The sequence below is a fragment of the Parasteatoda tepidariorum genome, chromosome 10, assembly GCF_982258835.1.
Source record: "Parasteatoda tepidariorum strain Cologne lab strain chromosome 10, Ptep-v5.0, whole genome shotgun sequence".
NCBI classification, from domain to species: domain Eukaryota; kingdom Metazoa; phylum Arthropoda; class Arachnida; order Araneae; family Theridiidae; genus Parasteatoda; species Parasteatoda tepidariorum.
Genome location: NC_141764.1, coordinates 63,697,279 through 63,723,965, shown reverse-complemented (window position 1 = coordinate 63,723,965; position 26,687 = coordinate 63,697,279). Strand labels below are relative to the sequence as shown.

At 27.6% G+C, this 26,687-nt stretch overlaps 1 protein-coding gene across 1 annotated transcript in view; it reads left to right on the top strand.

The window, feature by feature from the left end:
- The window catches only part of LOC107446265 (Muscle-specific protein 300 kDa), a 306,758-nt gene extending 291,420 nt beyond the window's left edge, over positions 1–15,338 (top strand). The window contains 12 exon segments of the mRNA XM_087154058.1: positions 1,991–2,147; positions 3,260–3,574; positions 3,654–3,827; positions 5,521–5,632; positions 6,396–6,550; positions 6,644–6,758; positions 7,535–7,740; positions 7,820–7,942; positions 9,503–9,712; positions 11,661–11,885; positions 13,025–13,062; positions 14,884–15,338. Of these exon segments, the coding sequence (XP_087010184.1) occupies positions 1,991–2,147; positions 3,260–3,574; positions 3,654–3,827; positions 5,521–5,632; positions 6,396–6,550; positions 6,644–6,758; positions 7,535–7,740; positions 7,820–7,942; positions 9,503–9,712; positions 11,661–11,885; positions 13,025–13,062; positions 14,884–15,103 (2,050 nt within the window). The 3' untranslated portion in view covers positions 15,104–15,338.
- The last annotated feature ends 11,349 nt before the right edge of the window (positions 15,339–26,687 follow it).

Genomic DNA, 26,687 nt, shown 5'->3' with positions numbered 1-26,687 from the left:
ACACTTTTCAACTTTCGGTTTGGTGCAGAGTAAACTTCGAAATAGATTAGGAATAGATAAAGTTACAAAACTCATAAAAGTGTATCACCATCTAAGAGAGAAATGTAGACACTTTGAATCTGTTGTATGATAATAATAATAAAGGAAAAAATGGACCTTTTTTCAAAGTTAACTCCTAACATCTGCTGACAATTTTTAACTATTTGGAGAAAGTTTATCACAATTAAAAAACAATTAAAAATTAAAATATTACTTTTAAGATTTTTTAAATATTATTTTTAAGATTTCATTTGAATACAATTTATTTTATTTCTTTTAATCATGTTTAAAAATATTGAAAGCAAACAAAAAAAATTTCTATTAAGTGATACATTAAACAACAATAAACAAATTTAAAGTTTATTTTCTGATTTTAAAAAAATAAGCTATAACTTTTTATCTATGCTTTTTTATAATTTTAAGATTAATTTGTTTTTTGAAACTATAAAGTTAAAATGTATCTAAAAATGCATATATTTATCTAAATATTTGAAAAAAGGGACAAGTAACTGATACTCTTTATAATTATACATAATTTTAATTTCACTTTCCATTAATCATATTGTAAAAACATTGAAGACCATTAAATATTTATTCCAGTTTAATTTTATTACAGGAAAAAGTCAGATAAAATTTTAGTGCTTACTTATACAACACTATTTAAGAAATAAAAATATTTCACAGTAAAATTTATGAGCACTAAATGAAAAAACCCACTTTCCCCGGGTTTTTTCAAATAAAACCCAATTTTCCCCGGGTTTTTTCAATAAAACCCAGGCGGGTTGGGTTTTTTCAAAAATCCCCGGGTTTTTTCAAACCCTGGTTAAAATAATAATAATAAGCTTTGAAACAGAATTATCATGGAATTGTTAACAAAGCAATTTTTTCTGTAAAAACTGCCTTAATTAAAAACTTGATAGAATAAAATGTTTTAAATTCTGGAAATTTGTATGTTTTCAAACGTCGCTTAATGTATTTTTTCATTCAAATCTTTGCTTGTTAAAATTGGTTTGGAGCATCCTTTTAAAAAAGAATTAAATTTATAAAAAATAATGTGTAAAACTTGTAACTAAATTCTGCTTTATTTAATCTTTGTCAAGGAGAAAGCAATTATATTTCTATATTAACATAAACAAAACTGAAAAATAAAAATTAATTAGAAAAAATATTTTTGAAATAATTCTTGATGCTAAAATTGATTTATGTTTTCTAACTTCCTATTACCATTATCGTTTTTTTTTTTGTGTGTGAATTTTTGATAATTTACTTCATCTTAGCATATTATAACTATATTTATTCTTATTTTATTATACATTCAAAAATTAGTTGCAGTATAAAGTTGATAAATGTTAGTTTGGTTTTAAAAAAATGAATAATAATGAAACATAAATCTTTTTATTCTTGATTTTCAAAACATTTTCCATTTAATATTTATGAATATTAAGTACTGATGTCCTTAACCTTTGATTAGCACTTTGACTTCTTTCTCAAGAATGGAAAATTTATAACTTGCAAGGAGTTGCTTGGCAGGTGAACCTCAAGGTCATCCTGTAGTTGCTTGTAATTTTCTGATTCAAATCTCATTACCACATATAAACAACCTGTAGTGTAATGCACAGTTTTGATATCTGTTTGTAAATTTGTGATTCTTATCATTTATGCTCTCAGCCATATCTTTATGACATTAACTTTTTCTCTAAACTACACTGGTTAGATTTTGCTGTTATAGCTGTCTTGTAAGATACTGCATGGTTTATCTAAATGAAATTATGTTAATTATGTATATAATCAGTGTGTTTAGTATATCACTTAGTTTGTTAGACATTAAACTTGGTGTTTATTTTAAAAGATGACCCTGCTTAATCCCATAAATATCATGAGTAAATTATTGCTGATCACTTTTTTAATATTTGTAGCTTTACTGATGTTACTTTTTTCTTTCCTTCAACAGTTTAAAGCATGTATTAACAGCCTTGAGTAATATCTTAAACCTACTTAAAAGACTTGAAGAATGGCTATCAGATAAAGAAGCTATTGCATCTGAAACAAACTTTGATGAACAAAACCACAAAAGAACCATTTATTTAAAGGGAATTAAAACCTTTGAAGTAAGATTTTGTGATTGAATTTTTTTTTAATATTTCATTCTAATTTTGTAATTGTGACAACCTCTAACTTTTAAAAAGTATGTCTAATGGTATGGTAAATTTCTTGGTAACTGTGTGGTATAATTTAAATTTAGATCTAAAATTGTATATTTTTTTACCTGTGTATAATGGATTTGTATGTTGTTTTCTTATATGTTGCAAGCCATTAAAAAGAATAAAATTAAAATTATTTGAATTTAAGTGTAGAATAAATATAACATAAAACAGATACTTTTTTTTTGTTAAATTTATTTTTATAGATATTTCGAAATTTTCTGAATCTCGAATTTCATTAACACTTCATGCGTTAAAATCAGAGCACATTTTATGTAGAAATTCTATCTCTGTTCATTAATTTCCCATCTAATAATTTGGGTGAAAGCCAATTTATAAACTTTAAACTGTATAGAGAAACATCAAAAAGCTTTTTACAGCTTTTTTCGCCTCAAAAATTGCACATTTAAAAGCTTGAAAAAATAAATTGTTCCATTCTGAAATGCTGACCATAATATGATCCCATAAATTTGAATGTTTTTAAAATTATGACTTAACATGTCCATCCAGTGATCAGGCGAACTAATATGAGAATTCTCATTTTATGCTCTTTTATTATTTTATTCTGTAAAAGTTAGAAAAATTATCACAGTTTACTTCTACTTATATGTTAACTTATATCACTAGAAGTACTTACAAAACCACTATGTATTTAACAAAAAATAAATTTTAATAATAATTGAAATTATTGATTGTGTTTCTTTTTTTTAATGCTGTTGAATCAATATCATTAATGGCACTTATCCTTCCAAAATTTAAGTCATCGTTTTTTATACCAACCATTAAATTTAACATGAAAAATTCCAAAATTTATGTAAAATTGTGGGATGTTCTCAAAATATTTTTATACAAAAATTAGGTTTTTAGTTCAATGTAGCTTGCATGTTCAGGTGCTTTTTCAACATTTCCTCTATTAAGAAGAAATTAAAACTAACCAATTTACTAATTTGTTTTTATTTAGTTGATGAAGTCTTGAAAATATTGTTAACAATTTTGTAAGATTTTATTTTATTTTTTAGAACCTGAACCATGACATTCAAGACAATGTGTATCTTTTACACAATGTGAATGCTGCATTTCACACAATTTCTAGAAAGGATCTTGATATAGACGACACATTAAAGGACAGAGTAGTTGCAGTTAACAGCAGGTGGCACAAATTTTATGAGAATGTTTCAAATATTTTAGAAAGCATCAAACAAGTTCTTCAAATGTGGGATACTTATGACAAACTTAAAGAACATTTACTGGTATTATTGACAGAGATTGATGTGAAACTAACTACCTTGGAACAATCTAATTCTTTTTCTCAAGACGAATTTACTTCAATGATGGTAAATTTTCTTTGATAAACTTTGTCGCATTTTAATAATGCTTGTTACCATTTACCATTAAAACAATTTAATATTGCAGAATGAGCTGTATCAACATGAAGAGGAATTGTTGAAGTTTATCAGCTTAGCAAGCAATCTAAAAGTGATTAGTCAGTGCTCTGAGAATGTTATTTCAACTGATGTTGAAAATATACAAACCTATTGGGATGAGATTCTTAAACGTCTTACAAAATTCAAAGACAATATAAAATCGGTAAGAATGTCTTAAATTATTTGAACTAAGACTAATAAATATTAAAGGGAGTTTATTTCAGTTACATTAAATATGTAAATATTCTGCATGATATTTTGTTTCTGAAAAATCTATTTGAAACAATGTATATTTTCGAAACATTTGTAGCGTGACTTAAAATTATATCTTGTTTAATCTATCATCAGTATTTTATCATCGTATTGGTCCTGAAAATTAATTATTAATGAGTAAAGAAGTTCATTTTTAAAGGTTGTTTTCTATTCCAACTTTACCATTACTTTTATTTTAGACTGTTTAAGTAATAATATAAAATCAGTAAGAATGTTTTAAGTTATTTGAATTAAAAGTAATTATAATATTAAAGGATGTCCATTTCATTTGCATTAAATATATAAATATTCTTCATGATATTTTGTTTCTAGAAAATTTGTTTGAAACAAATATTTTCAAACTTTAAAAAATTTGTAGTCCATTTTAAAATTATATCATGTATTAAATATCTAATCATTGTATTGTGTCTCAAAATTAATTATTAATGAGTAATAAAGTTTATTTTTAAAGGCTTTTGTTATTCCACCTTTATCTTTTTTTATTTTTATTTTGAAAAGCTCAGACACTAAATATAATGCATAATATTTTTATTTCAAAAAAGTTGATCAATAAAAGGCTTAAACTTTAGGTACATTTTTGGAGAAAAGCTAATATTTTATTTTAATTTGAGTGTAAATTATGCAATAGAATATATTAAGGTCCATCTTGGATGCATCTTATTTGCAGCGAGAATAGCACCTTATCAATAATGTTAAGAGGGGGAGTTACTAGTTATGGTACTGTCCTTGTTATCTGACTGAGATCAAAATTATCGAATCATTCCTATCATTAGATGATGAAGCCCTGAAAAATAGTACTAAGTGCTTAGAAGTAATGAATGAAATATATTTCAATTACTTATTATTATAAATATTTATACTAAAACAAATAGAAATTTTATTTTTTATTGCATTTTTTTAAACAATAAATTAAGAAAATAAATCTTTTATTAGATTAAGTCATAAAAAGTAGTAACACATTTATTAAAAAAAACTTGCTGCCATTATGTCACGAAATTTGTAAGCCCAAAATATCTGCTATTTTACCTATGTAGTATTTGTAGTGGTACTAGAATTATTGAAATTAAATCTTTACAAACTGTATTTTATTTTAATGTGCTGGATGTTACCATTGAAGGACTTTGTGAATGCCTTTAGTCAAATAACAGAATCATAATTTAATACTTACAATCTATTCTGAATCTTTATTTTCTATGTGTAGCATTAAGCTTAAATTATTTAGGCTAATTGTAATTCAGTATAAATAGTGTTTGTCAATTAAAATTTAGTGTCTAAAATTCACAATTAAATAACTAAGTATGTTAGTCAGGAAAAAAAGATACTTTTTTTGAAGTTCTTAAATATCCCCTCAACTTTCCATTACTTTTAATATGTGACAAAAAGTGATCAAATGTGTAATAAATGTATTTCAAAAAATGTTTTAAAATAACGTTCTAAAACACCTGCTATTAAAATAAACATTTTTGATCATAGCTTAAATGTATTTGAAAAGTATTAATACTTGTTTGCAGTTATAGTGAAATAGTATTTAGCATATTAGTACCGTCTACGTTTAGCGTATTTTATAGCTTGGTGAATTTTAGGAATATGCCCCAGCTGAAAGTGAAGCTGCTTCTGAAATAGATGAAGATATCGAAGAAGTTTCATTACAAAAAGTGGTTGTAACTACATCTGCAAATGCATCAGCCATTTCAGGTAAAACTCATCATATTCAGTAGTTTTAAAATTACTTTAAAATTTTTACCTAATTGTACTAATTTTATGAAATGATAAAATACATTGATTGGCCATAAATTTTTTTAAAAAATGTATATGTCATTCTACTGAAAAGAAACTTTAAATGTTTATTTTTTAGTGTTTTTGTTTCCAATTATTTCCTTTGAATGTAGTTAACCTTATTGGGGTCAGTACTATTAATAGGTGTAAAAATGCATCATTGTTTTTAATAATTAGAGTATTTTTACTACTTTCGTGCATTTACTAGGTGCAGTATTATTATAGCTGCATCTTTGCAATAATTTATATTTATGTTCAGTTTTTTTAACCAAATCCCTTGGTAGCATAATAATGCAATTTTCATCTATGTAATGTAAACTATTATATTTTTAACAAACAATTCTATTTTTAACCTCCCCAGGCCACACTTGCAGTATTATTATAGCTGCATCTTTGCAATAATTTGTTTTTATGTTCAGTTTTTTCATCCAAATCCCGTGGTAGCATAATATTGCAATTTTCATCTATATAATGTAAACTATTCTGTTTTCTAACAATCTCTTATGCATTGCAAACCATTCTATTATGTGCAAGAATTATAATCTCTTTTATAATTAATATTGATGTCAGATATCTTAATTTATACATTAAAAAAAATATTTTATATCTTATTCTTGTTTAATTACAAAGACAAAACTAAAATTTCAAACTTCTGAGTACTATTCATTCTTTTACTCTTTAGAAGTAAGCGATGAAGTTGATGATTCTGGACAAAAAGAATATATAAGGGATTTGTTGGCAGCATTAGATGAAGCCGAAGAGCGAATAGACTCATTGGAAGTTGTGCTTTCAGAACCAACACCTACTGAAATTGATGAAAATAATGGACCAAACTATGTAATTAAGTTATTTAATTTCAAGCTTAAAAATATTTAACTTAAGTGCCAAATAAATTATTTCTATAACTGTTTTATAATTTATTTTTTTTAGTCTCGTCTCTTAGCTGCTTGCAGATCTAGTATCGACGTCATACAACATTTAAATAATATTTTGTCTGAAAATCCCTCCCATGGCAGCTCTGAATGTATCAAAATTCGAACAGAAGGTAATTTTATGCTTTTTTTACCTTATTATATATAACTTATTTTTAAGTTCTTTATTGCTGAAAAAAAAGTATTTTGTCTCATTTATCTAAAATATACTAAAAATTTGAGTTATATTTCTGCAATTATTACAAATATATTTGAGTCAAAAGCAGTTTTGGAAGCAGTTAGGAAAAATTATTTTTAAAAAATTATAATTATTCAGTTTTATTTGACAGAGCAATTATGGGGGTTTTGCAATTTGATCATTTGCATTGGGCCCTATATTTTAAAGTCATAAAGGAGGCCCACTAAACATTATATTAAAAAGAAAAAAACTAATTTTTGATTTTTTTTTTAAATTATTTTTTTATTTTTTGCATTGACAATTTTCTAGGCATGGTTTTTGAAGAGAGTTCTCCAAGTAAAAATAAAAATTCATAGAAATTAAAATCATAGAACTAGAAAATAAAATATATTTAAAATTTTTTAATTTATATTTGAGCAAGGCTTTTAAAGGTATAATAATCAAAAACATTGAAAATTAAAATAATGATCAAGAAATCATGTGTTATTTGTTTTCAGGAGTTAAATTCTGAAGAAAAAAAATTATACTAGCTATCATAATAATTTAAGCTTCTAAGTTACATGCTTTTTTTAGGGCTCTGTAGAAAGGGAATATTTAAAGGGCCCGACAAAAACGTTTCATCAGAACCCTGCGAAGTGTAGCAATGACTTTGGCACTTGATTAAATAAAAAATGTGTAAACAATAATTTCAGTTATTTATTTATTTTATAGGAATGATAAATAGGTGGGAAAAAATAGAGAATGCTACATTAGACAAGGAATTGAGAGCAATGAAGAGGTTTGAAAAATGGCAGCAATTCTGTTTGGAGTTGAAAAATATTGAAAAATGGTTGCTTGATTCTCTACAACTTCTAACATCTCAAACAATGTCTGATGTTAACATAGAAAAGTTTATAATTGAATTGCAAAAGCATAAGGTAGTGTTAAGTTTTGTCATTGTTTTTACATTCCATTAAAAGAAATATTCTTAATTAATATTTTTATTTGTCCTTACAGGCTTTAATAACAGAAATAGGAGGATATAAAAAATCTATTCTTACATTGAATGCTGCTGGTCAGAATTTGAGCTCAGTTTTTAAGTCTAAGAATAATTCAGATTCTATAAAGATTAAATTGAAGGTATATAGTATATATAAACCTAAAATTATTTTTGAATATGTATGAATTATTGCTATTGATTAAATATACTCAAAATAATGTATGCTGATACCAAATGTTTATTATATATTATTTATATTAAATGTATGATACAAATTGTTTAGAGAAATTAATTATATATTTTGGATTTGGATAATTTTTTTGTAATAATTTACTACTTTTTGCATTACATGATTAAAATGCCATTTGATTACCTATATGATAAACAAACTAAAATTTTGCAACTTGATAGATTATTGTTACAAATTAATTGCCAAGTGAAACACAGCCTTGATAGAATAGTCTAGTGATAGTGCCATTTTTCATATTTGTTATTAAAACCTTTTTTTAATGTTGCCATTTTATTAGTATCCTGTTGCTATTTTTATATTATTTAACATAGTGATTGTTTTATTTCCTAGAACTCAAATTGTTTTATTTCATAAAATGAAATCTTCCTCTATCACTCATAAACAGCAAATTATAATGATCTGTAAACCACCCATTAAAAGAATCAGCTTTTCATAATGTCCTCTGGTGGTTAAATAATTATTATTTAATCTCGAATAATAACTAAAATTGATTTTATTCTGTGCTTATGTTTTTTAATGAACTTCTGCATTTGATATAAACGTTTTGAAATAAAAAACAGCTTTTGCCTTTTAATGTGATCGCATTGATACCCAAAGGTTTTGATTTCACTAAATGGCTGAGTCTACTAAAAGGATATTTACTTTTGTATAAGAAATAAGAAAATATAAACGTTTTGAAATAAAAAGATATTAACGTTTTGAAATAAAAAACAGCTTTTGTCTTTTTATGTGATCACATTGATACCCAAAGGTTTTGATTTCACTAAATGGTTGAGTCTGCTAAAAAGATATTTACTTTGTATAAGAAATAAGAAAATATTTTCTCAGTTTTTCACGGCATTGTGACTAAAATCTACAAAGGGATTTATCAAAGTTATCTTATGTTGATTTATAAAGTTTATGTTTTAATCAGAAGTTTTACTCACACAATAATTTTATTGATGAGGTCACTTCTCTTTATTTATTTGTTGAAACTTATGGAAATAAAAAGAAATCTTTGCTATTTCAAGTTAAGACAAAGAACTAAACAAAGTAAAGGACTTTTACCTTCACCAGACAGTTCGCATTTTAACAAATTCCGAACTCCATCTTCATGACTAGGAAATAATAGAACCTTGTTACCTAATAAAATACCGAACCTAGTCTGTAAATGATACCTGAGAATGAATAATTTCTTAAAAAACAGATGCAAACTTCTTTTTTTTTTTTTTTGTAAATTTCCTCTTTTACAACTCAATGACTCTGTCTTGTTTTTAGTAAATTTTGACGACTGACCAGGTTTTGATTCGGATTTACAGTTGTTGCGAGTCTGATTATTTATGAAGTTTATCTATCATTTAAAAATGATTTTGTCCTGTGTCATTTGATGGCAATAAGCCATTGATTCTCTTAAACAGTGAGTTTAGAATGCAGCAGCAACTTGATATACTAACTGTCATTCTCATTCTAGGCTGTTAATGATCATTGGGATAAACTTTGTCTTGTAGCCTTAGAATGGCAAAACAAACTTCAAAGTGAGTTTCTTAAGAGTGAGGATCTGAAAAAAACACTTTCTGAAATGGAATTGTGGCTGAAAGAATCGAGAGAGAGATTGCTGGCTGTTCCACTTAAGTATAAAAAGGGCGATAAGCGCATTTATGATCTACACACTGAAGTTTTTGTAAGTATAGATGGAATTACGAAATTATTTTTGAACCCTCTTTTTTCCAGCAATTACTATGATATTAATGAGCCACGATGGCTCAGTGGTTAAGGCACGAGGCTGTCATTGTGAAGGGCTGGGTTGGAGCCCCTGTGGCGATGTGAAGCCCTCCCATCTTCAGATCGATGGGTACAGTTTGTTTAGGAAGTAAAGGCGACCTGTGCGCAGTGCTGACCACATTGCCACAATCATGCTGTTGGTCATGAAAATGTGGAGCCTTATCCTCCATGACCCCCCTGGCCCACAATGAGCTGTTTCGAAATTTTTTTGCTTTATTATGATATTCATATTTTGGTAAATTAACTAGAGGTACTATAACTTCCACTTGAAATTCAGAACAGTTTATTTTTATAATTTTGGACTTTTAATATAAAATTTAATTTGTTATTTTACTTACATTATTTTTTTATTTGTTTATATTGTCTAACATACTATTTGCTGTTGATTAATTTTATTACATTTTCTAAAACTTAAGTTCTACTAAAGTTCTGCATACATAATTTATCTTCTGTAATGTGTTTGAAGATGATTTTAATTAGATTGCACGTGCTGTTATATTTTGTTTTACATAAACTGAATTCTTGTGTCATTAACTTATTTTAGTTTTATATTTGAAGCAGTCTTTTATGTATGTAACATGCATCATTTCTTATTCATTTTACATTATGTGGTATTAGTTATCTATAAAACTGAATTAGGAATAGCGTAAAATGTATGAATTTAGATAAATTAAAAATACAGAAACAATAAAATGCTTAAATTCTGTGAACACATGAAATAATTCAATAATAATTTGTTATCTTTGTTTTATTTGTTTGCAGTCATGACTTTATAAACTAAAAATTAATCTCAATGCCAATTTGATCTATGGTCATACTTTTATTACTGGTACACTTAACTGCTGAAGTATTTCATGGTTTTTCTCGTATTCTATAACACAAACATTATAAGATATATATACGTTAACTTCCCCGTGGCATAATTGCGGCGACATTGTCGCAAAACGTTACAAAGTTTTTGGAGAAAGATTTTTCAGTTGGGAAGGGGAAACTTTTGGTTTTCTTTTCTGCATAATTTTTCGAAGAATGTTTTTTTAAGATTTTTTTTTAAAGAAGTCTTTCTTGCGCATCAAGAAAAAAATTTAATTTTCGATTCTTATTTGGGATTTAAAAAAAGTTTGTAATGACTGGCTTCAGCTGGAATTTGAAATTAATAATATAAAATTCAGAAATCGGGAATGTTTAAAAGATAGTTCCCTCTAGAAATGATGTTCTTTCTTTTATTGCTTTTCTTTAAAGAACATCATGCTTTACACACACTTATTTGAGTATCTCTTTTTAAAGAGATTTATTCGCTTGATTTCGTCGTCAATCTTTATTTTGGAATTACTGCACGGATTTTACGATTTTTTAACTTACGCACGAATTTAAATTTATTATTGTTTAATTTATTAATGAATTTTACATTTTGTAATTATTTACAAAATTCGAAAAAGGAAATAATTAGTGCATTTTCCACCTTCAAAGTGCGAGAAAGCGCCTATAATATTGGAATTAAAAAATATTACTTTTGCAATTAAAATTTTTTATTCTATACTTTCTTTTGTAAATACAACGTTTCTGTTACTTTAAATTAGTAATTGTTATAATTAAATGTATCTTAAAGAAAAATAATAAGGCTAGGGAACTTTGTAGCAGAAAGCCCGAAAAAATTCTACATTAGGGGTTAACTTCATCTAGAAGTTTCACTTAAAAAGATAAGGAAAATGCACATTAGAACTTCATTATTCCGCTGTGAGAATTAACTGCTGTGTGGCAATGTTAATTCGTTTTAATCAATCCTCATTATTTTGAAGAAAATTCATTGCTCTTTGTACAAATCACTAATTATGTCCAAATTTTTTAAGGCTCTAAACCAACAACTAGAAAACTGCTCACAACAGGTGCAACTCTTACTAAATGTATCAGATCAGCTGTTTGATGATGAAACAATGGATGAAGAGAAAAAGTCTGACACAAGATATATGGAAATACAATCTAGATTGTCATGCATTTTGAAAGAATCTGAAGAGTTGCAAACTGAATGTTCTGAACGATTGTCCATCTTGTCTAAACTTCTTTTAGCTAATAGAGTAAGTATCTATGACAGGGGTTTCCAACTTACATGAGGCCAGGGGCCACAATTAAAAACTCCAGTCAGATGGCAGGCTGCAACTTTGTCAAAATTTTATGTAGGACTCTTTTATGTTTGAAGGAACATTAAATATTACTGTCAAATTTTTATCAAGTTGTTCAAAACAAAAGTATTGAATTACAAATAATAATAGATATTTTCTTGAATAAATATTTTCTTGGATGCATGTAGATGAAACCTGAGAAATAAATTTTTTTGCACCGTTGGTATGTTAAATTTCACAGAAACAACGAAATTAGTGTTTTTTAACAAAAAAAAGTATTTTAAACTTATATAGACTTTTTACTAAAATTGTCCGCAAAAAATTGAAAACTAATCTGTTTTAGCTCGGGGGGGGGTCACAAAAAAATAGGCTTCTCGGGCTGCCAATTGGTAACCACTGGTCTATGATATAAGAAAAATAAAAAATTCTAAGTGTCATATATATCTTAAAACTAGTTTATGTACGATATCTATCAGTTATGAAAATAAAAATTGTTGAAGTCAATGTCAACTTGATACTTTTTAGAACAAGTACTGTTTATCTAAGTAAAAATTCTTGATATCAATAAGCTCAATTTCAAATGATTTTTCATTGAATTTCTAAAGTATATTTCTAAGGAATCATGAATATTACAGTTGTAAATGTCTTTACAACTGTAATATTCATGATAATGAATATTACAGTTTCGATAATGCAGTTATGATAAATGCCTTATTTTCATTTTAAAATTGTACAGATTCGTTTTCATTTCTTACTTTGATTCAAGCATTGCAAATCTTATTGTTAAATTTGATTTATTCAATTAGCGATTATATTCAGTCATTTAAATTTAATAAATAATAGTAAGTATATGCTGATAATTTATAGTTATTTTTAGTTTGATATTGAATTACATTATTGTGGTTATTTTTTATTTACTGAAAGTCTGTTTGAATAGTAAGTTCTGAAAAAATTACCTAATTATAGTGATGAAGTTTATACTACATAAAAATGCACAAATAATATATCATGCAAATTGTTGCTAAACTTATTTTTCTTTATTGTGCAAGTATGATGTACTTATTGTCATATTTTAATTTTTTGCCTATTTTTAGATATCTCCATTACCTGAAGAACAGGCAAATGACTCATCGTAAGTGCCATAATTCTATAAATATATCTACATATTTTTTTCTTAAATTTTAGAGTATAATATTTTTATTTATTTTAAGAAATTTTTTTAGGCATATTACTAAAATAAAAATAATATTCTGATAATACTTTTAGTTTTATGATTAATTTTGTGTATTGTTCAAATTTAAATGTAGAATTTGTTCCCATTTGTTCAAATATTGATTTTACTTTAAAAGTTAACGTAATTTAAAATATAATAATTCAAAAGTTTCTTTTTTTTAGAACATGTGAATTTCATGTTTTATTAAATATACCAAAAAAATTCCCGGTTGTAATTTTTTAAAGTCAAAAGTATAACTTTTTGACAAAACATTCTGGTTCTGAAACAACATATTTTTGAATCATTTGCTAATTTTAAACTTTTCTTGGATAAAATAAAACAGGAGAAGACGACCTTTAATTGACAAATTATTTTACAGCATTAATCTGTAAATAATACAAATTCCTAGTTAACTTTATCCATTATAGGAAATATGAATTAAGAGTTCTCTTATGCTTTAGAAATTATGTCAGTAAATAATTTATATTTGAGCTATTTTTATATAAATGTAGATAAAATAACATATTATTATGGGGATTTCTTTCAATTAAATTTAACTGTTAGGTTGGATTTTTTTTGAAAAGAAAGGGTTAATTTTAAAAGCTAGTGGGGTTAAAAAAGTACTGTGTATATTAAGGGCATTAAAGTAAGTTTTGCTTTTACATATAATACCACATATAAGTATTAAAACAAAAAAAAAGTCTCTATTCAATTACAATGCAAGGTTGCTACAGGCAACTAAAATGCAACTATTTGTGGCATGAGGCGACTATGGCAACTTTTTTTGACTGAAAAGGCTAAAAAAGCAACTATTTTCAGGAAAAAGAGACTATTGGGAGACTTTTCTGAACTCCTAGCGATGTTTTTTTTCTTCTTTTTTTTTAAAAAAAGCATGAATTAGGTGGAAAATCTGCACCCTGCAAGATAGTTTCTGAACACACTGAACTTTTTTATTCTTAAATAAAAAAAAAATTTAAATTTTGAATTGCAAATTTGAGTCTTCACTTTTTAATTCAATCAATCTGCACAGATTCCATGGTAAGTCTATTTTATTTCTCGATCACCTTTTCAATGATTATTGCTACGAAATTCCACATGATTTTTAAAAAAAATAATAATACAATATTACAATGCATGGATTTCAAATTTGAGTAATCACTTTTCATATCTCTCTCTCTCGATATATATATATATATATATATATATATATATATATATATATATATATATATATATATATATATATATATATATATATATATATATATATATATATATATATATATATATATATATATATATATATATATATATATATATATATATATATATATATATAAACATTTACGTTTATATAAAAATTATCATATTTGCCATCAACTTGACTGAATGGATCATGGTATATGACATATAAGTCATTAACAAAATTTTAGTCTTATTTTTGATGAATTTTTGTTCTTATTCAGTCAACTATTTTCCTAATTTTTGGCTACTATTTTCATGTTTTAGGTTACTAAAAGCAACTATTTTGTTCATTTTTTTCTGTGGCAACCTTGCAATGCAGCATTAAAAAAAATAAGGGTTGGGGGGAAATTAACTGTCAAGCATCAAAGCAAAAATTTAAATGTTCCCACTAGTGTCCAAAAAACTTATTTATTTGTCTTTCTATTGATTATATTTATTTTAATAGTTAATTGTAATATTATTTTATTCTTATTATTATTTCATTTTAATTTTTAGCGAGGAGAATAGACCACCTACAAAAATAAGGCAATGTTGCCAATATCTTGTGAGAGTAGCCAGAGCTTCCATTCCTTTGCAAGCAATCTTACTTTTGCTGTTAGGAGCTGCTTTCCTGATACCTAGGGATGAAGAAGAAATTAGTTGTCGCCTATCCAATAATTTTGCAAGCTCCCTAAATACCATGCTACGATACCCAGATGGGCCACCACCTGTATAGAAATTAAATCATCATCATCATATTTTCAGTCATCATCATCATGTTTTATCAGCGTACCTGTAAATTTCCTACCATTGAATTCTGTAGATCTGTTTAGATTATAAATCAGTATTTTAATGTCTCGAGCTTGATTTCAAAAAGAAAAAGAAAAGCTTGAGATTGGCTCAAGGCCATCAAGTTTCTTCTAATTACTTACTTAATATTTTCAAAATCTTCCATGCTATTTTTTTTTTTTTTAAAGAAGGTTTAAATCTTATTTTTTCTTATTTCATCAATAATCAATATATGCATTATCATTTCCATGGGAACTATTCTACAATCTATGCATTAGTTATGATTCCATGGAATACAATCAACAGTTTAATCATTAATATTTTCCATGTTCCGAAGCAATTATCTTTAAATTGCTTTTGAATTATTAAACAGATTTTAAATAAACAGTTTTTTTTATTTCTTTTATAGTGTAGTATTGTTTTTTATTATTATTATGAAGAGATAAGTTTTCATGACAGGTTCATGTTACTTCAAAGTTTTTAAAAATTAAATTATAGTTTTTAAATTTTCTTCTAAAGCTTCACGTTGATTTAGTGTGTTTTCAATGTTTCATGTTGGTTGTGATATCTATGTCATGTCTTTCAATTTTGTGATCATTATCTTAATGATTTTTTTAATATTAAAAAGAAGTCTAATTGATGTTAGTTACCGGTGCTATGTTTACTTAATTACGCCTCATGGTGCTTTTAACATAATACTATGCTTACATTTTTAAAGTTAAAACAACAACAAAAAAGTTTAAGCAATTCATTTTGACTAAAAGAAATCAACTTATGTTAAATAAATTATCAAAAATATTTATTTTTATCAATATCCGACAAAAAAAAAATTTGGTTTAATACATTTTTTTCTTTTCCTTTTCTTTTTGTATTTTTATAAGTTGATTTCCTTTTCTCAAACTATAGTGATTTTTATAATAAGTGCCTAATCATTGTTCTTAAAAATTTGTGCCATTAATAAGCTTATTGTGATGCTGTATGTTAACAAAGTGCTTTTTATTCAAAATTGTAAAAACTAATAAATTTGTTATCATTTGTTTATGTTTAAAATATTTATGTGTCCTTATCAAGTGAAATAAAGAAATATGAACTTTTTATTTGTCTGATTTACTCACATTATCTTTGTCATTTTTATTAAAAACAACTCTTAATGTAATTTTACTTACTTTCAAGCTCATATTTTAAAAATGCTTCAGTATCAATGTATTGTATTGCATTAGATCGGATAATGCATTAAAAATTTACAAGACATGGTGCGTAGCGTTTTTAAAAAGTGCTTAATGGTGCTAATTTTCAATTTTTGTTTTTTAAAAGCCCACGTCGATTAAAAGCCCACGTAAAAAGGTGCTTTTTTTATTGGGTGTTTTTAAGAAGTGCTTAATTTTCCCTTTTAAAAAATGGGATTTTTTTCTTTACCATGTCGATTTGTGCCACATATTATGTAAAAGCGTGCTTTTCACATTGCTCTATTAAACATTTTCACAATTCATTCAACCACAATCCATTTCAGCGTATCATCAGTCCATAGCGTATGAAAGCGCCAATAATTTTACATGTTTGATGAAATACTTTTGAGTCCACATGTTCGGTGAGATTATTGCACTCTCATATGCAACTGTGTTGCAGTTTGCAAGATATTCTAAATTTCAGGCTTAATTTTCCATGCTCTGATGTCGAACCGAAAAATCGTTTGATCAGTTTATAATGGCTAATATAATCAAGAAAAAGAGTTCTTTGTCAGAAACTAGTTATTTTATCATGATCATGTGAAGTCTCTGAAAATTATTTCGCATTTCGTTAATGTATATAGTGCTTAAAAATATTTTTTGAGGCCTTAAAAAGTACTTAAATGGTGCTTATTTTTTGTTGAAAGATTTGGCAACGTACTCTGCTACAGGCTTGCTGCAAACATGTTTTTTTACGATTTTATTCAAAATTCGACGTCTGATCCCCCTGCTTGCTTCCGTTCACCAATTCCGATGGTTGCGTTACCATTTTTATCAAGTCATAATGTGTACTATTTACGTGCTTAGTTACGAACTGCTAATGAATCGGTTAAAAGGTCACCCCGCTTATAAGGTCACTTTTGCGATGTCCCTTAGGGGGACCTTATATCGAGGTCTGACTGTATTATAAAGTATTCTATTTGCTTGTGCTCCCACTTCTCATATGCAACATTTATTTCTTTAAATTGAATGTTTATAATGAGTCAAGTTTAAGTAATAAATAGATGAAGTCCCGCAGTGGACTGATCGTTAAGACACGGTTCCCAGCAGATCACCGAAGTCAAGCATCACTGGCTGCGGTCAGTGTGCGGGTGGGTGACCACTTGGATCAGTCTGCGTAGAGACCGAGGGTGTGCGGTATTGGTCCTCGTTAAACTGTGCTACCGTAAAGTGCTCGACTTCGCGCGCAGGTCGTCGGGCTACCGAAGCGGGGGTGGCGTCCCCTCTGCAGAGGATCAAAATTGTGATGGCATGTCTTCGGATCATCCTCAGGGATGTTTCCCAGACCGTCGCCAATAGCCCATTGTGCAGCTCTAGTGCGACGTAAATTAACAACAACAACATATAAATTAAAGATCTTGTATTAGTGAACCTATCTATCTATTAGTGAATGTAAATAATTTTGAATAGTTATAATTTTTTTTAAAAAAAAAACTAAAATTTAAAATTAAAGGTATATTGTTATAAAAATTTGAGTTCACAACTTAATGTTTTCGCTTTCCAAACAGGTTGATATATTAAATGCAATTTATGTGTGCATGAAGTTAATTGTTAAATTCTAAATCATTTAACGAATCTTTTGAACGGCATTTTATAATATGCATCATATGTATGTTTCTAATATGCATCACATTGTGCATGGAGTTAATCGTTAAATTCTAAATCATTTTACTAATCTTTTTAACGGTAATTTTTAATATGCATCATATGTGTGTTTGTAATATGCATCACATTGTGCATAAGGTAAATCGTTAAGCTCTAAATTATTTAACGAATCTTTTTAACGGTAATTTATAATAGCATATTATCGTGACACATGCCAAAAAATAATTATTATAAAATGGTTAATAAGTTTTGACTCTGATTCAAATAAAGCATAATAAGGTAATAGAATTATTTTATTTTGCGCAAACCCTTTTTCTGAAAATATTAAATCAATTTTCAAAAACTTTCTATTCTTTTTTCCTTCATGTTATGGTGCACATTTTTATAAGTTTTTATAGTTAAAATTATTGAATTTATCAACTGTAGTTTTTTTTTTTTATCTTTATATTCGTGGTTCAGTTTTTAATTGCATTCCTTTAACAAAAAAGTTCAAATTCTATATTATTTTAACTTAAAATATGTATCGAAACAATATTTTGGGAATAATTAAAACCAGTTTAGTATAAAATGAAATAAAGGTTTGCTCAAAGTCAATTAGTTTAACAAGCTAATAATTTCTATGTATTTTAATAACTTCCATTTAATGATTTTTATGTTAATAACTTAATATTTTAATTACTTCAATAGTGATGCTTTCTGAATGCTTATGTTTTCTCTAAGTAAAAAGCATAGAAATGATATATATATATATATATATATATATATATATATATATATATATATATATATATATATATATATATATATATATATATATATATATATATATTAAAAATATTTGTAATATTGAATAGTGAATTTAGGAATATAAAACAATATGCTATATTACTGCATTACCTTAATGTATTAAAACATTTCTAATCTTTCTTTGAAATCATATTTGAATAAAATACAAACTTCTTAAAATAATAGATAATTTATGCTCATGAAAGATCCTGAAGACAATGAAAAATCATAGTTAAATGGTTAATTTATTGTAACTATTAATTAGTTTGAAAATTGGTCTGTAACAGTGAAGTTGGTTGGTAACAGTTGTTTCACAAATTTAATTGATTTAAAATCTTTTATTTCGTTGAAGTTCGATAATTTTTTTTACATGAATATTAACTTGAGACCGACAATGAAAATATTTTTATCAAAAATTTAAAAACCATATTAGAAGACCTTACTTGTGAGAGCGGGAGTTCGAATCAATCCTGCCAAAGACTCCCCGTGTCGACCGGTGCACGATAAATCCGTTGGGCCACAAAGTCCTCCATGTTCCCATAACAAATCGATACCTCTGGGGAACTGGATTGGAGATTGATCATTCTCTGGTTCAGGTCAAAATTACGTTCTGTGAATGGGTCTGCCTTATAAGCGAGTGTGACGTATGGGTGTGGTGGAAGACGAATTCTTGGCCATAGATGGTGCCACTAGAAAACAAGAACAATCGCACCCTCTCTGCCTTAACAACAACAACAACGAAAGATCTTACGGAACACCCGGAAAGTTAGCATAAAAAATTAGGTTGTATTTTTCAGCATTGATATGAGAAAAAAAATAGCTTGTCAGGAAATTTTTCTTTAAAATGAAACATCAAAAATATCAAAATTACTTTAATTTTGCTCTAAAATCGCAAAATACGTTATTAGCGTGGAAAACCTTTCAAAGAATTAATTGAAGAACTTCCTCCAAATCCTTTGCATTTCCAACAGATCCTCTGCAAAAGCGATAAATTTGGCCGTTATATAAATTTATTTATTTTTGTAAATTTACTTTAATTTTAATTAAGAACATTTTTTTTATTTGTATTGATATTATTTGTTACATTTAAGGAGCATTAACATTTTTTAATTTATTCTCTATTGTTTCACCGTATTTTTAAAAAAAAATTTTTTAAGTCTGTAAATGTTATGTAAAGTTTCGGAAAGCGAGATAACTAACTAATTATATAAATTAATTATGAAATTAAATTATAGCTTTCCTTTCTGTTACAGTTTTCCTTCCTAAAATTATTCATAGAGTGATTGTTTTTTGTTTTTAAAAAAAATTTATTGATTTTATTTGCGTATTTATTATTTCAGAGCTTCATAATTCCATTCTTTCTCTCAATAGAATTTTGAAAAAAAAAAGGAAACTACTGGCCATTAAAATTGCTGCACCAGGAAGGCGACACACCACGAACGTGAAATTTGCAGGACGGATAAACCATTCTGTCGTGGTATGCAAATGATTAATCATTTGCTGCTTTGCATGAATGCGCTAATAAGCTAATTAGCTTATTAGCGCATTCATGCAAAGCAGGCGGCGGTAGCGACACCTACAATGTGTATAAAAGAAGAGATTGACTAAGTTTCTCATGCAGAAATTGAATTAGAGCGTTGTTCTTGGGTAAAAAGGTTTTTGTTATGCCTCGTGTAAGAAGGAAAAATGCCTACCAGCACATGTCTGAGATTGATCGAGGTCAAATTGTGGCCTACAGGGATTGCGGTTTATCATACCGAAGTATAGCTGCTCGCATTGGTCGAGATCCCATGACTGTTGGCAGAATATGGAATCGATGGGTTCATGATGGTCATGTAGAACGCCGTGCAAGATCTCAGCTGCCCCCTATCACTAACAGCCGAGAAGAGAGACACATTGTCCACATGGCCTTAATGGATCGTACAGATACGTCACGAATCCTGAGTCAACAAATGGGGTCATTTGCAAGACAACAAGTGTCTGCATGAACAGTTCGACGACGTTTGCTGCAGCATGGCGACCATTACTTCGGCTACCCTTGATGCTGCATCACAGGGAAGAGCGCAACGACGAACCTGGTAGCAGGAATGGCATGACGTTGTCTTTTCAGACGAATCCAGGTTCTGTATACAGCATCATGATGGCCGTGTTTGGCGACATCGTCATACTGACTCATCACCTGGAGTAATAATATGGGATGCAATTAGATACACGTCTCGATCACCTCTTGTTCGCATTGCCGTCACTTGAACAGCAGCCGTTACATTTCTGATGTGTTAGAGCCAGTTGCTTTGCCTTTTCTTCGAGGCCTCCATAACGCTACATGTCAGCAGAACAATGCACGGCAGCATGTTGATCGCACAGTCCTGACTTTCCTTGACACAGAACATGTTCGCCGGTTGCCCTGGCCAGCACGTTCTCCTTATCTCTCACCAATTTAAAACGTCTGATTTTAAGTTGCATCAGACATTTAACATTTTAGGTTAAATCAAACACAAAAACGTACTTTCTTTGAATAAATATACCTTTATTTGGACGGATTTGGATTTTCGACACCCCAAAAATTGAATTATTGCTGCTATGCGGAAAATATGGTCCCCATAGTTTGGTCAGGAGATCGATTCAAAGTTTGGACCCCTTAATGTTAATATACTTTTCTGTACTTCGCTATATCTCGCAAACTTTTCGAACGAATTGAAAAAATTTTTCACTCAGTTATGAAATTCGTTTATCCAATGATAATTCCATGCAAAAAAATAAAGTTTAGCAAATATTTATTATTTTAATAGTCGGAAACATTTTGAATTGTAAGATGTCAAATTTTTTACATCACTTTAAAGTATGCAATTTTGCATGGCAAAATTCGAAATTTGAGTGAAATCGATTGAGTAGTTCCTGAGATATCGCATTTCAAATATCTGACTTTTTTGACATTCAATTTCTAAGGAACTATTCAACCGATTTTGCTTAATTTTTGTATTTTGCCATTTAAAATTATATTCTTTAAAATCATGCAAAAAACGTCAACGATTCAAAAATTTTTTTAGACCATTCTTAAATTAAATAATAATAAATCATAAATTTCGACTAAAAGTTATTTTTTTTACATGGGATTACCTAGGTTGTTGTTGTTCATTTACGTCGCACTAGAGCTGCACAATGGGCTATTGGCGACGGTCTGGGAAACATCCCTGAGGATGATCCGAAGACATGCCATCACAATTTTGATCCTCTGCGGAGGGGATGGCACCCCCGCTTCGGTAGCCCGACGACCTGCACGCGAAGTCGAGCACTTTACGGTAGAACAGTTTAACGAGGACCAATACCGCACACCCTCGATCCCTACGCAGGCTGATCCAAGTGGTCACCCACCCGCACACTGACCGCAGCCAGTGATGCTTGACTTCGGTGATCTGCTGGGAACCGTGTCTTAACGATCAGTCCACTACGGGACGGGATTACCTAGGAGCTCTGGATAAACGATTTTTATAATTGTGTGTAGAAATTTTTCAATTCGCTTAAAAAGTTCTCGAGATATGGTGAAATACGCAAAACGTAAAATTAACATATAGGGTTCTAAACTTTGGAGCGCTATCTCCTGACAAAACTATTGGGACCATATTTCCCAGATTGCGGTTACCCCCTATATCTCGGGATCTGATATTCGAATTCGTCGGGAAAAAAAGTATGTTTACTTAGAGAAAGTACGATTTTGTGCCTGATTTCGTAACTTAAAATATCGTCTGTACCAGTGGCGTGCCAACTTTTTTTTGACTGGGGGGGCGAGCCAATGCAAAGTCATAAGCTTTGCTTGATTTAATATTTTAAAGTTAGTTGTATTATTTTAATATTGTAATTTGTCTAATTGTAATTATCTAAACTATTTCCGTTGTTTATGACGACGATGATTTAACTATTACATACACACCAATTTAGTTAACAAAAAATGATTTATCAATCCGAAACTAATTAAAAAGAAAAAAAGTGTATTAAAATGTAAAAAATCTAATTAATGAATTTTGTAATTTTACTCCTTTAAACTTGTTAATGCTGAGCAATACATTTTGTCGATACATTTTAATCATAATGACATAGAATGGTTTTTCGATCCTCAAAAACATATTGAATTAAAAATAACTTGTTATTTAAATTTTGATTCTAGCATAGATTTTAATTTAATCATGAATATAAATTTTCAGTTTACAAAAAAATGGAAAATTAACTTTATCATAATTTTAATGATAAGCACAAGGTATAAAAACATTAAAATAAATGAAGGAGTAAAAGAGATTGATTTCTAAAATTAAATCTTATTTTAAAATGACTTTGAATTGTAACAAGTCTTCTAATTTTTCTGGTTAATTCCAAGGTAAAGCTTAAAATGTATACAAAGAAAAAAAAATACAATTTTAAACATATAAATGTGCAGTAATTTAATGAAGTAGAATTAACTTTATCATATTAAGTGTTCCTGATAAAGGACTAGGGATGAAAAAATTAAAACAAATGAAGGAATTAATTTCCAGCTCGCCATATTTAAATATGTTTCTTATTTACAGAAGTATAATCTAAACACATTATAAAATTATAACCAAAAATTTTATTGTATATTAGAGGCTACGTGCTTTTTTAACTTAATGCAATATTATTTTTTGAATTATAGCTATTCGAAACAAAATTGTAGAGCGAAAAAGACTAATGGAAATTTAAAAGAATCTTTCGAAAAACCAAATGATATTGGGAAATTATGTTATATACTTTTAAAATATTTAAAAATTTTCAAGTATAAATTGAATGAAATATATTTAAAGAATTTACAATGTTCTAACAAAATATAGAGAAGCAATTAACAAAAATATCATTAACATAAGCGTAAAGGCAAAAATCCGATAAAAATGAAATCTAAAAAAAATATTACAACTAAACAAAGACTAAATCTGAAAAATTTGCTGTACTACTTATTAAAAATTTGTTGTATTATAACATAGTTTTTATTAAGACTTATTATTTTATTAATGAGAATAAAGAGTTACTGGTCACAAAATTAATCACAAAAATTCCCATTTAGCTTAAAAATGTTTGAAAAATAACAAGGACAGAGGAATAGAAATTATTATAGAGAAAATAAAAATCCGAAAAAAATTTTTTTTTTAAAATAACTGACAAATAATCAAAGTAAACTACGAAGTTTGAAAATTAAAATGTTCGGAAAAAGCATTTCAATAATACATGACTAAATATAGAAAGTAAATAATGTCAGACAAAAATCGTAATTACTGAGCCAGGTATACCTGCAAAAAATGCATTAAACTATGTCTGATGCACAAAAAAAAGGAATAAATTAAAAGATTACTGACCATCACTGAACAACCTTAGAATCGTCAGCCCTGTGTATAACAAAAATATTCAAATCGCAAACATAAGAAGGCTCTGACTAAATTGTCGAACTGTTTTTTTTCCTTCCAGATTACAGCTATCCCATTATTTTAAGGGTCAAGAATCTGCATACGTTGATTGAAAAAGTTTATTCAAAGCAAGTACGTTTTCGTGGGGGAAATTTCTTGACTCTTAAAATCGTCTACCCTTACACTAATTATTTCGCATATTTAAAGTCAGATTCCCGAACTATCCGAATTGAGACCTATGAAAATGCGATTGTTTGATCTAAGAGTGCTCGCTTTGTTTATTTATTTATTTACGCTCAATACATTGTTTGATTTTGCTACAAAATAGAAAACTTTAGCCTCTTGCTAGTTCACGTACATAAATAATTATTACCTGCACTGCACAGAATCAAAAATTAAAAGTGCGTGAGCATGCGAGATATTACAAGACAGTGCTAAACCTCACCACTCAAGTAATGAAATAACTTCTCAATTTGAACAAAATAATAATTTGTGTTTGCACGGTTTAGCCGTTTCTGTACATGTTCCTTAAATTTTCACATTTAACTGACCAATTAGAATATGAAAAGACAATAGCTTTCTTTTATCTTTGTTTTTATCGCTTTTCTAGTAAAAATAATGTGATGCAAAAGAAACTAAATATAATTTACTACTCAATGGATATTCAATTATTTTAATAATTCTTTATAAAATTGAGCAATGTTTTAAACTTTTTTTTAAGATTTGGGTGTCAATGTCGACGATGAATATGTGTTTGCTTCTTCTAAATGCTACAATTAATAATTTTAGTTGAGATTCATCAAAATTGTCAGGAAATCGCATGAACAATTGGAACTTAAGCGAAGATTTTCGTTTTAAGAGATCCTGAAAATTGATTAGTAGATGAGAAATTGACATTGAATGTATTAACTATAAAATCGGTGATGGCTCCCAATTTCTACTTTGCCCAGGGACTTCTTTTTTCTCTTTCAGACGAAATCTTAAAATAAATTATCACATTTTTTTCTTTGGTGCATACTTCTATATTCATTTTTGCATATTTTTAGCTTTCTGAAATTATTTTAGAAGAAATAACTTTTTTTTTGTACATAAATTTTAAAATTCTAAAAAAATTTCTGAAGTTAATTTTTAATTGAACTATAGGTTATAGTTTTATTATGTTACGCAAACTAAACGAAAAAAAATTAGTTATAGAACTTTTAAAATTGGATAAAATGAATTTGAGAACTGATGATAAAAACGACATGCGACGTGCGTTATTTATGTTAATTGATGAAACAACAATCTTATAACAACAACAATCTTAACGCCAAAGTTTCATTGATATTGTCTATCAAAGAAATTTTTTTTAAACAAAGCTATTAAGGCTACAGGCTACAGGCCATCAAATAAAACCAAAATATTTTGATTCAGATTATTATTATTATCCGGTATACAGAAAGACAGGTATGATGGAATTAACAGGTCAGACACTAAAAATTGTATTTCGAAAGTTTTATAAAATCAAAAAATGGATTTAATATAAAATGTAAACTTTGAAGAAAGTATAGCTCTGTCTATATATAATATGGTTACCATATGATGTATTAGATTAAATGATATTGTAAAATTAAAAAAAGAATAATAACATTTGGAGCTAATTTAATTAACTAAGTTATTACTTTATTATTATTTTTAAACTTAATTTTTCAGACAATTTTAGTAAATATCTGTATTGTTGTATAAATTAAGTTTATAAAACTGGCGCATATATCACTTATGGGCAATGGAAGCTCATAACTTAAAATTAAATAAATAAAGTAATCATAAAAAGTCTTAAATAAAGTATCCCTAGTCAACAAGCTAATTATAATGCAAGTCATGAAGTGTCAATTTCATAAAACTTCTTGAATCTGTTTAATATATAGTTATAAAAAATGAAATTACTTATTGATTTCAAATTAAAAATTTTCAACACGTTTTATAGAAATTGGATGGAATTTTACGGTTTTATGTATCACACATGCTCTCCTTTTAAGAAGCCACTATAAAAAAAATATTCAGCAGTCATATAATTAACATCGAGCTAAAAATAAAGTTACGTTACTCCAGTGTGTACAGGGACCTAAAAATATGGCTATATTTTAAAGAAGATTCTTTCTTGAAAAATTTGCCTATTGAAACTTCTGATCAGAAAGGCATGCAAATATATATATTCGCGATGTCATATATGAGTAAACAATCATGACAGGGAACTATTTATTTATTTGAAATTCCAAAGCAAATATAATACCAAAGAAAAAGGTTATACAGCTTTTTTCCTAAATAAAAAATTCTTTTTAATGGCTTGTCTTGACAATGAATTTTATTTGCTTCGGATTTTTAAAGAGAAAAATAAAATAAACAAAAATATAACACAATAACATATATATAACATATATAACACATAATACATATATAACATATAATACAACACAAAATGCGGAAAAATAAATGAAATTTAAGTAGTTTTAGGTGTAGTATTTTTCTC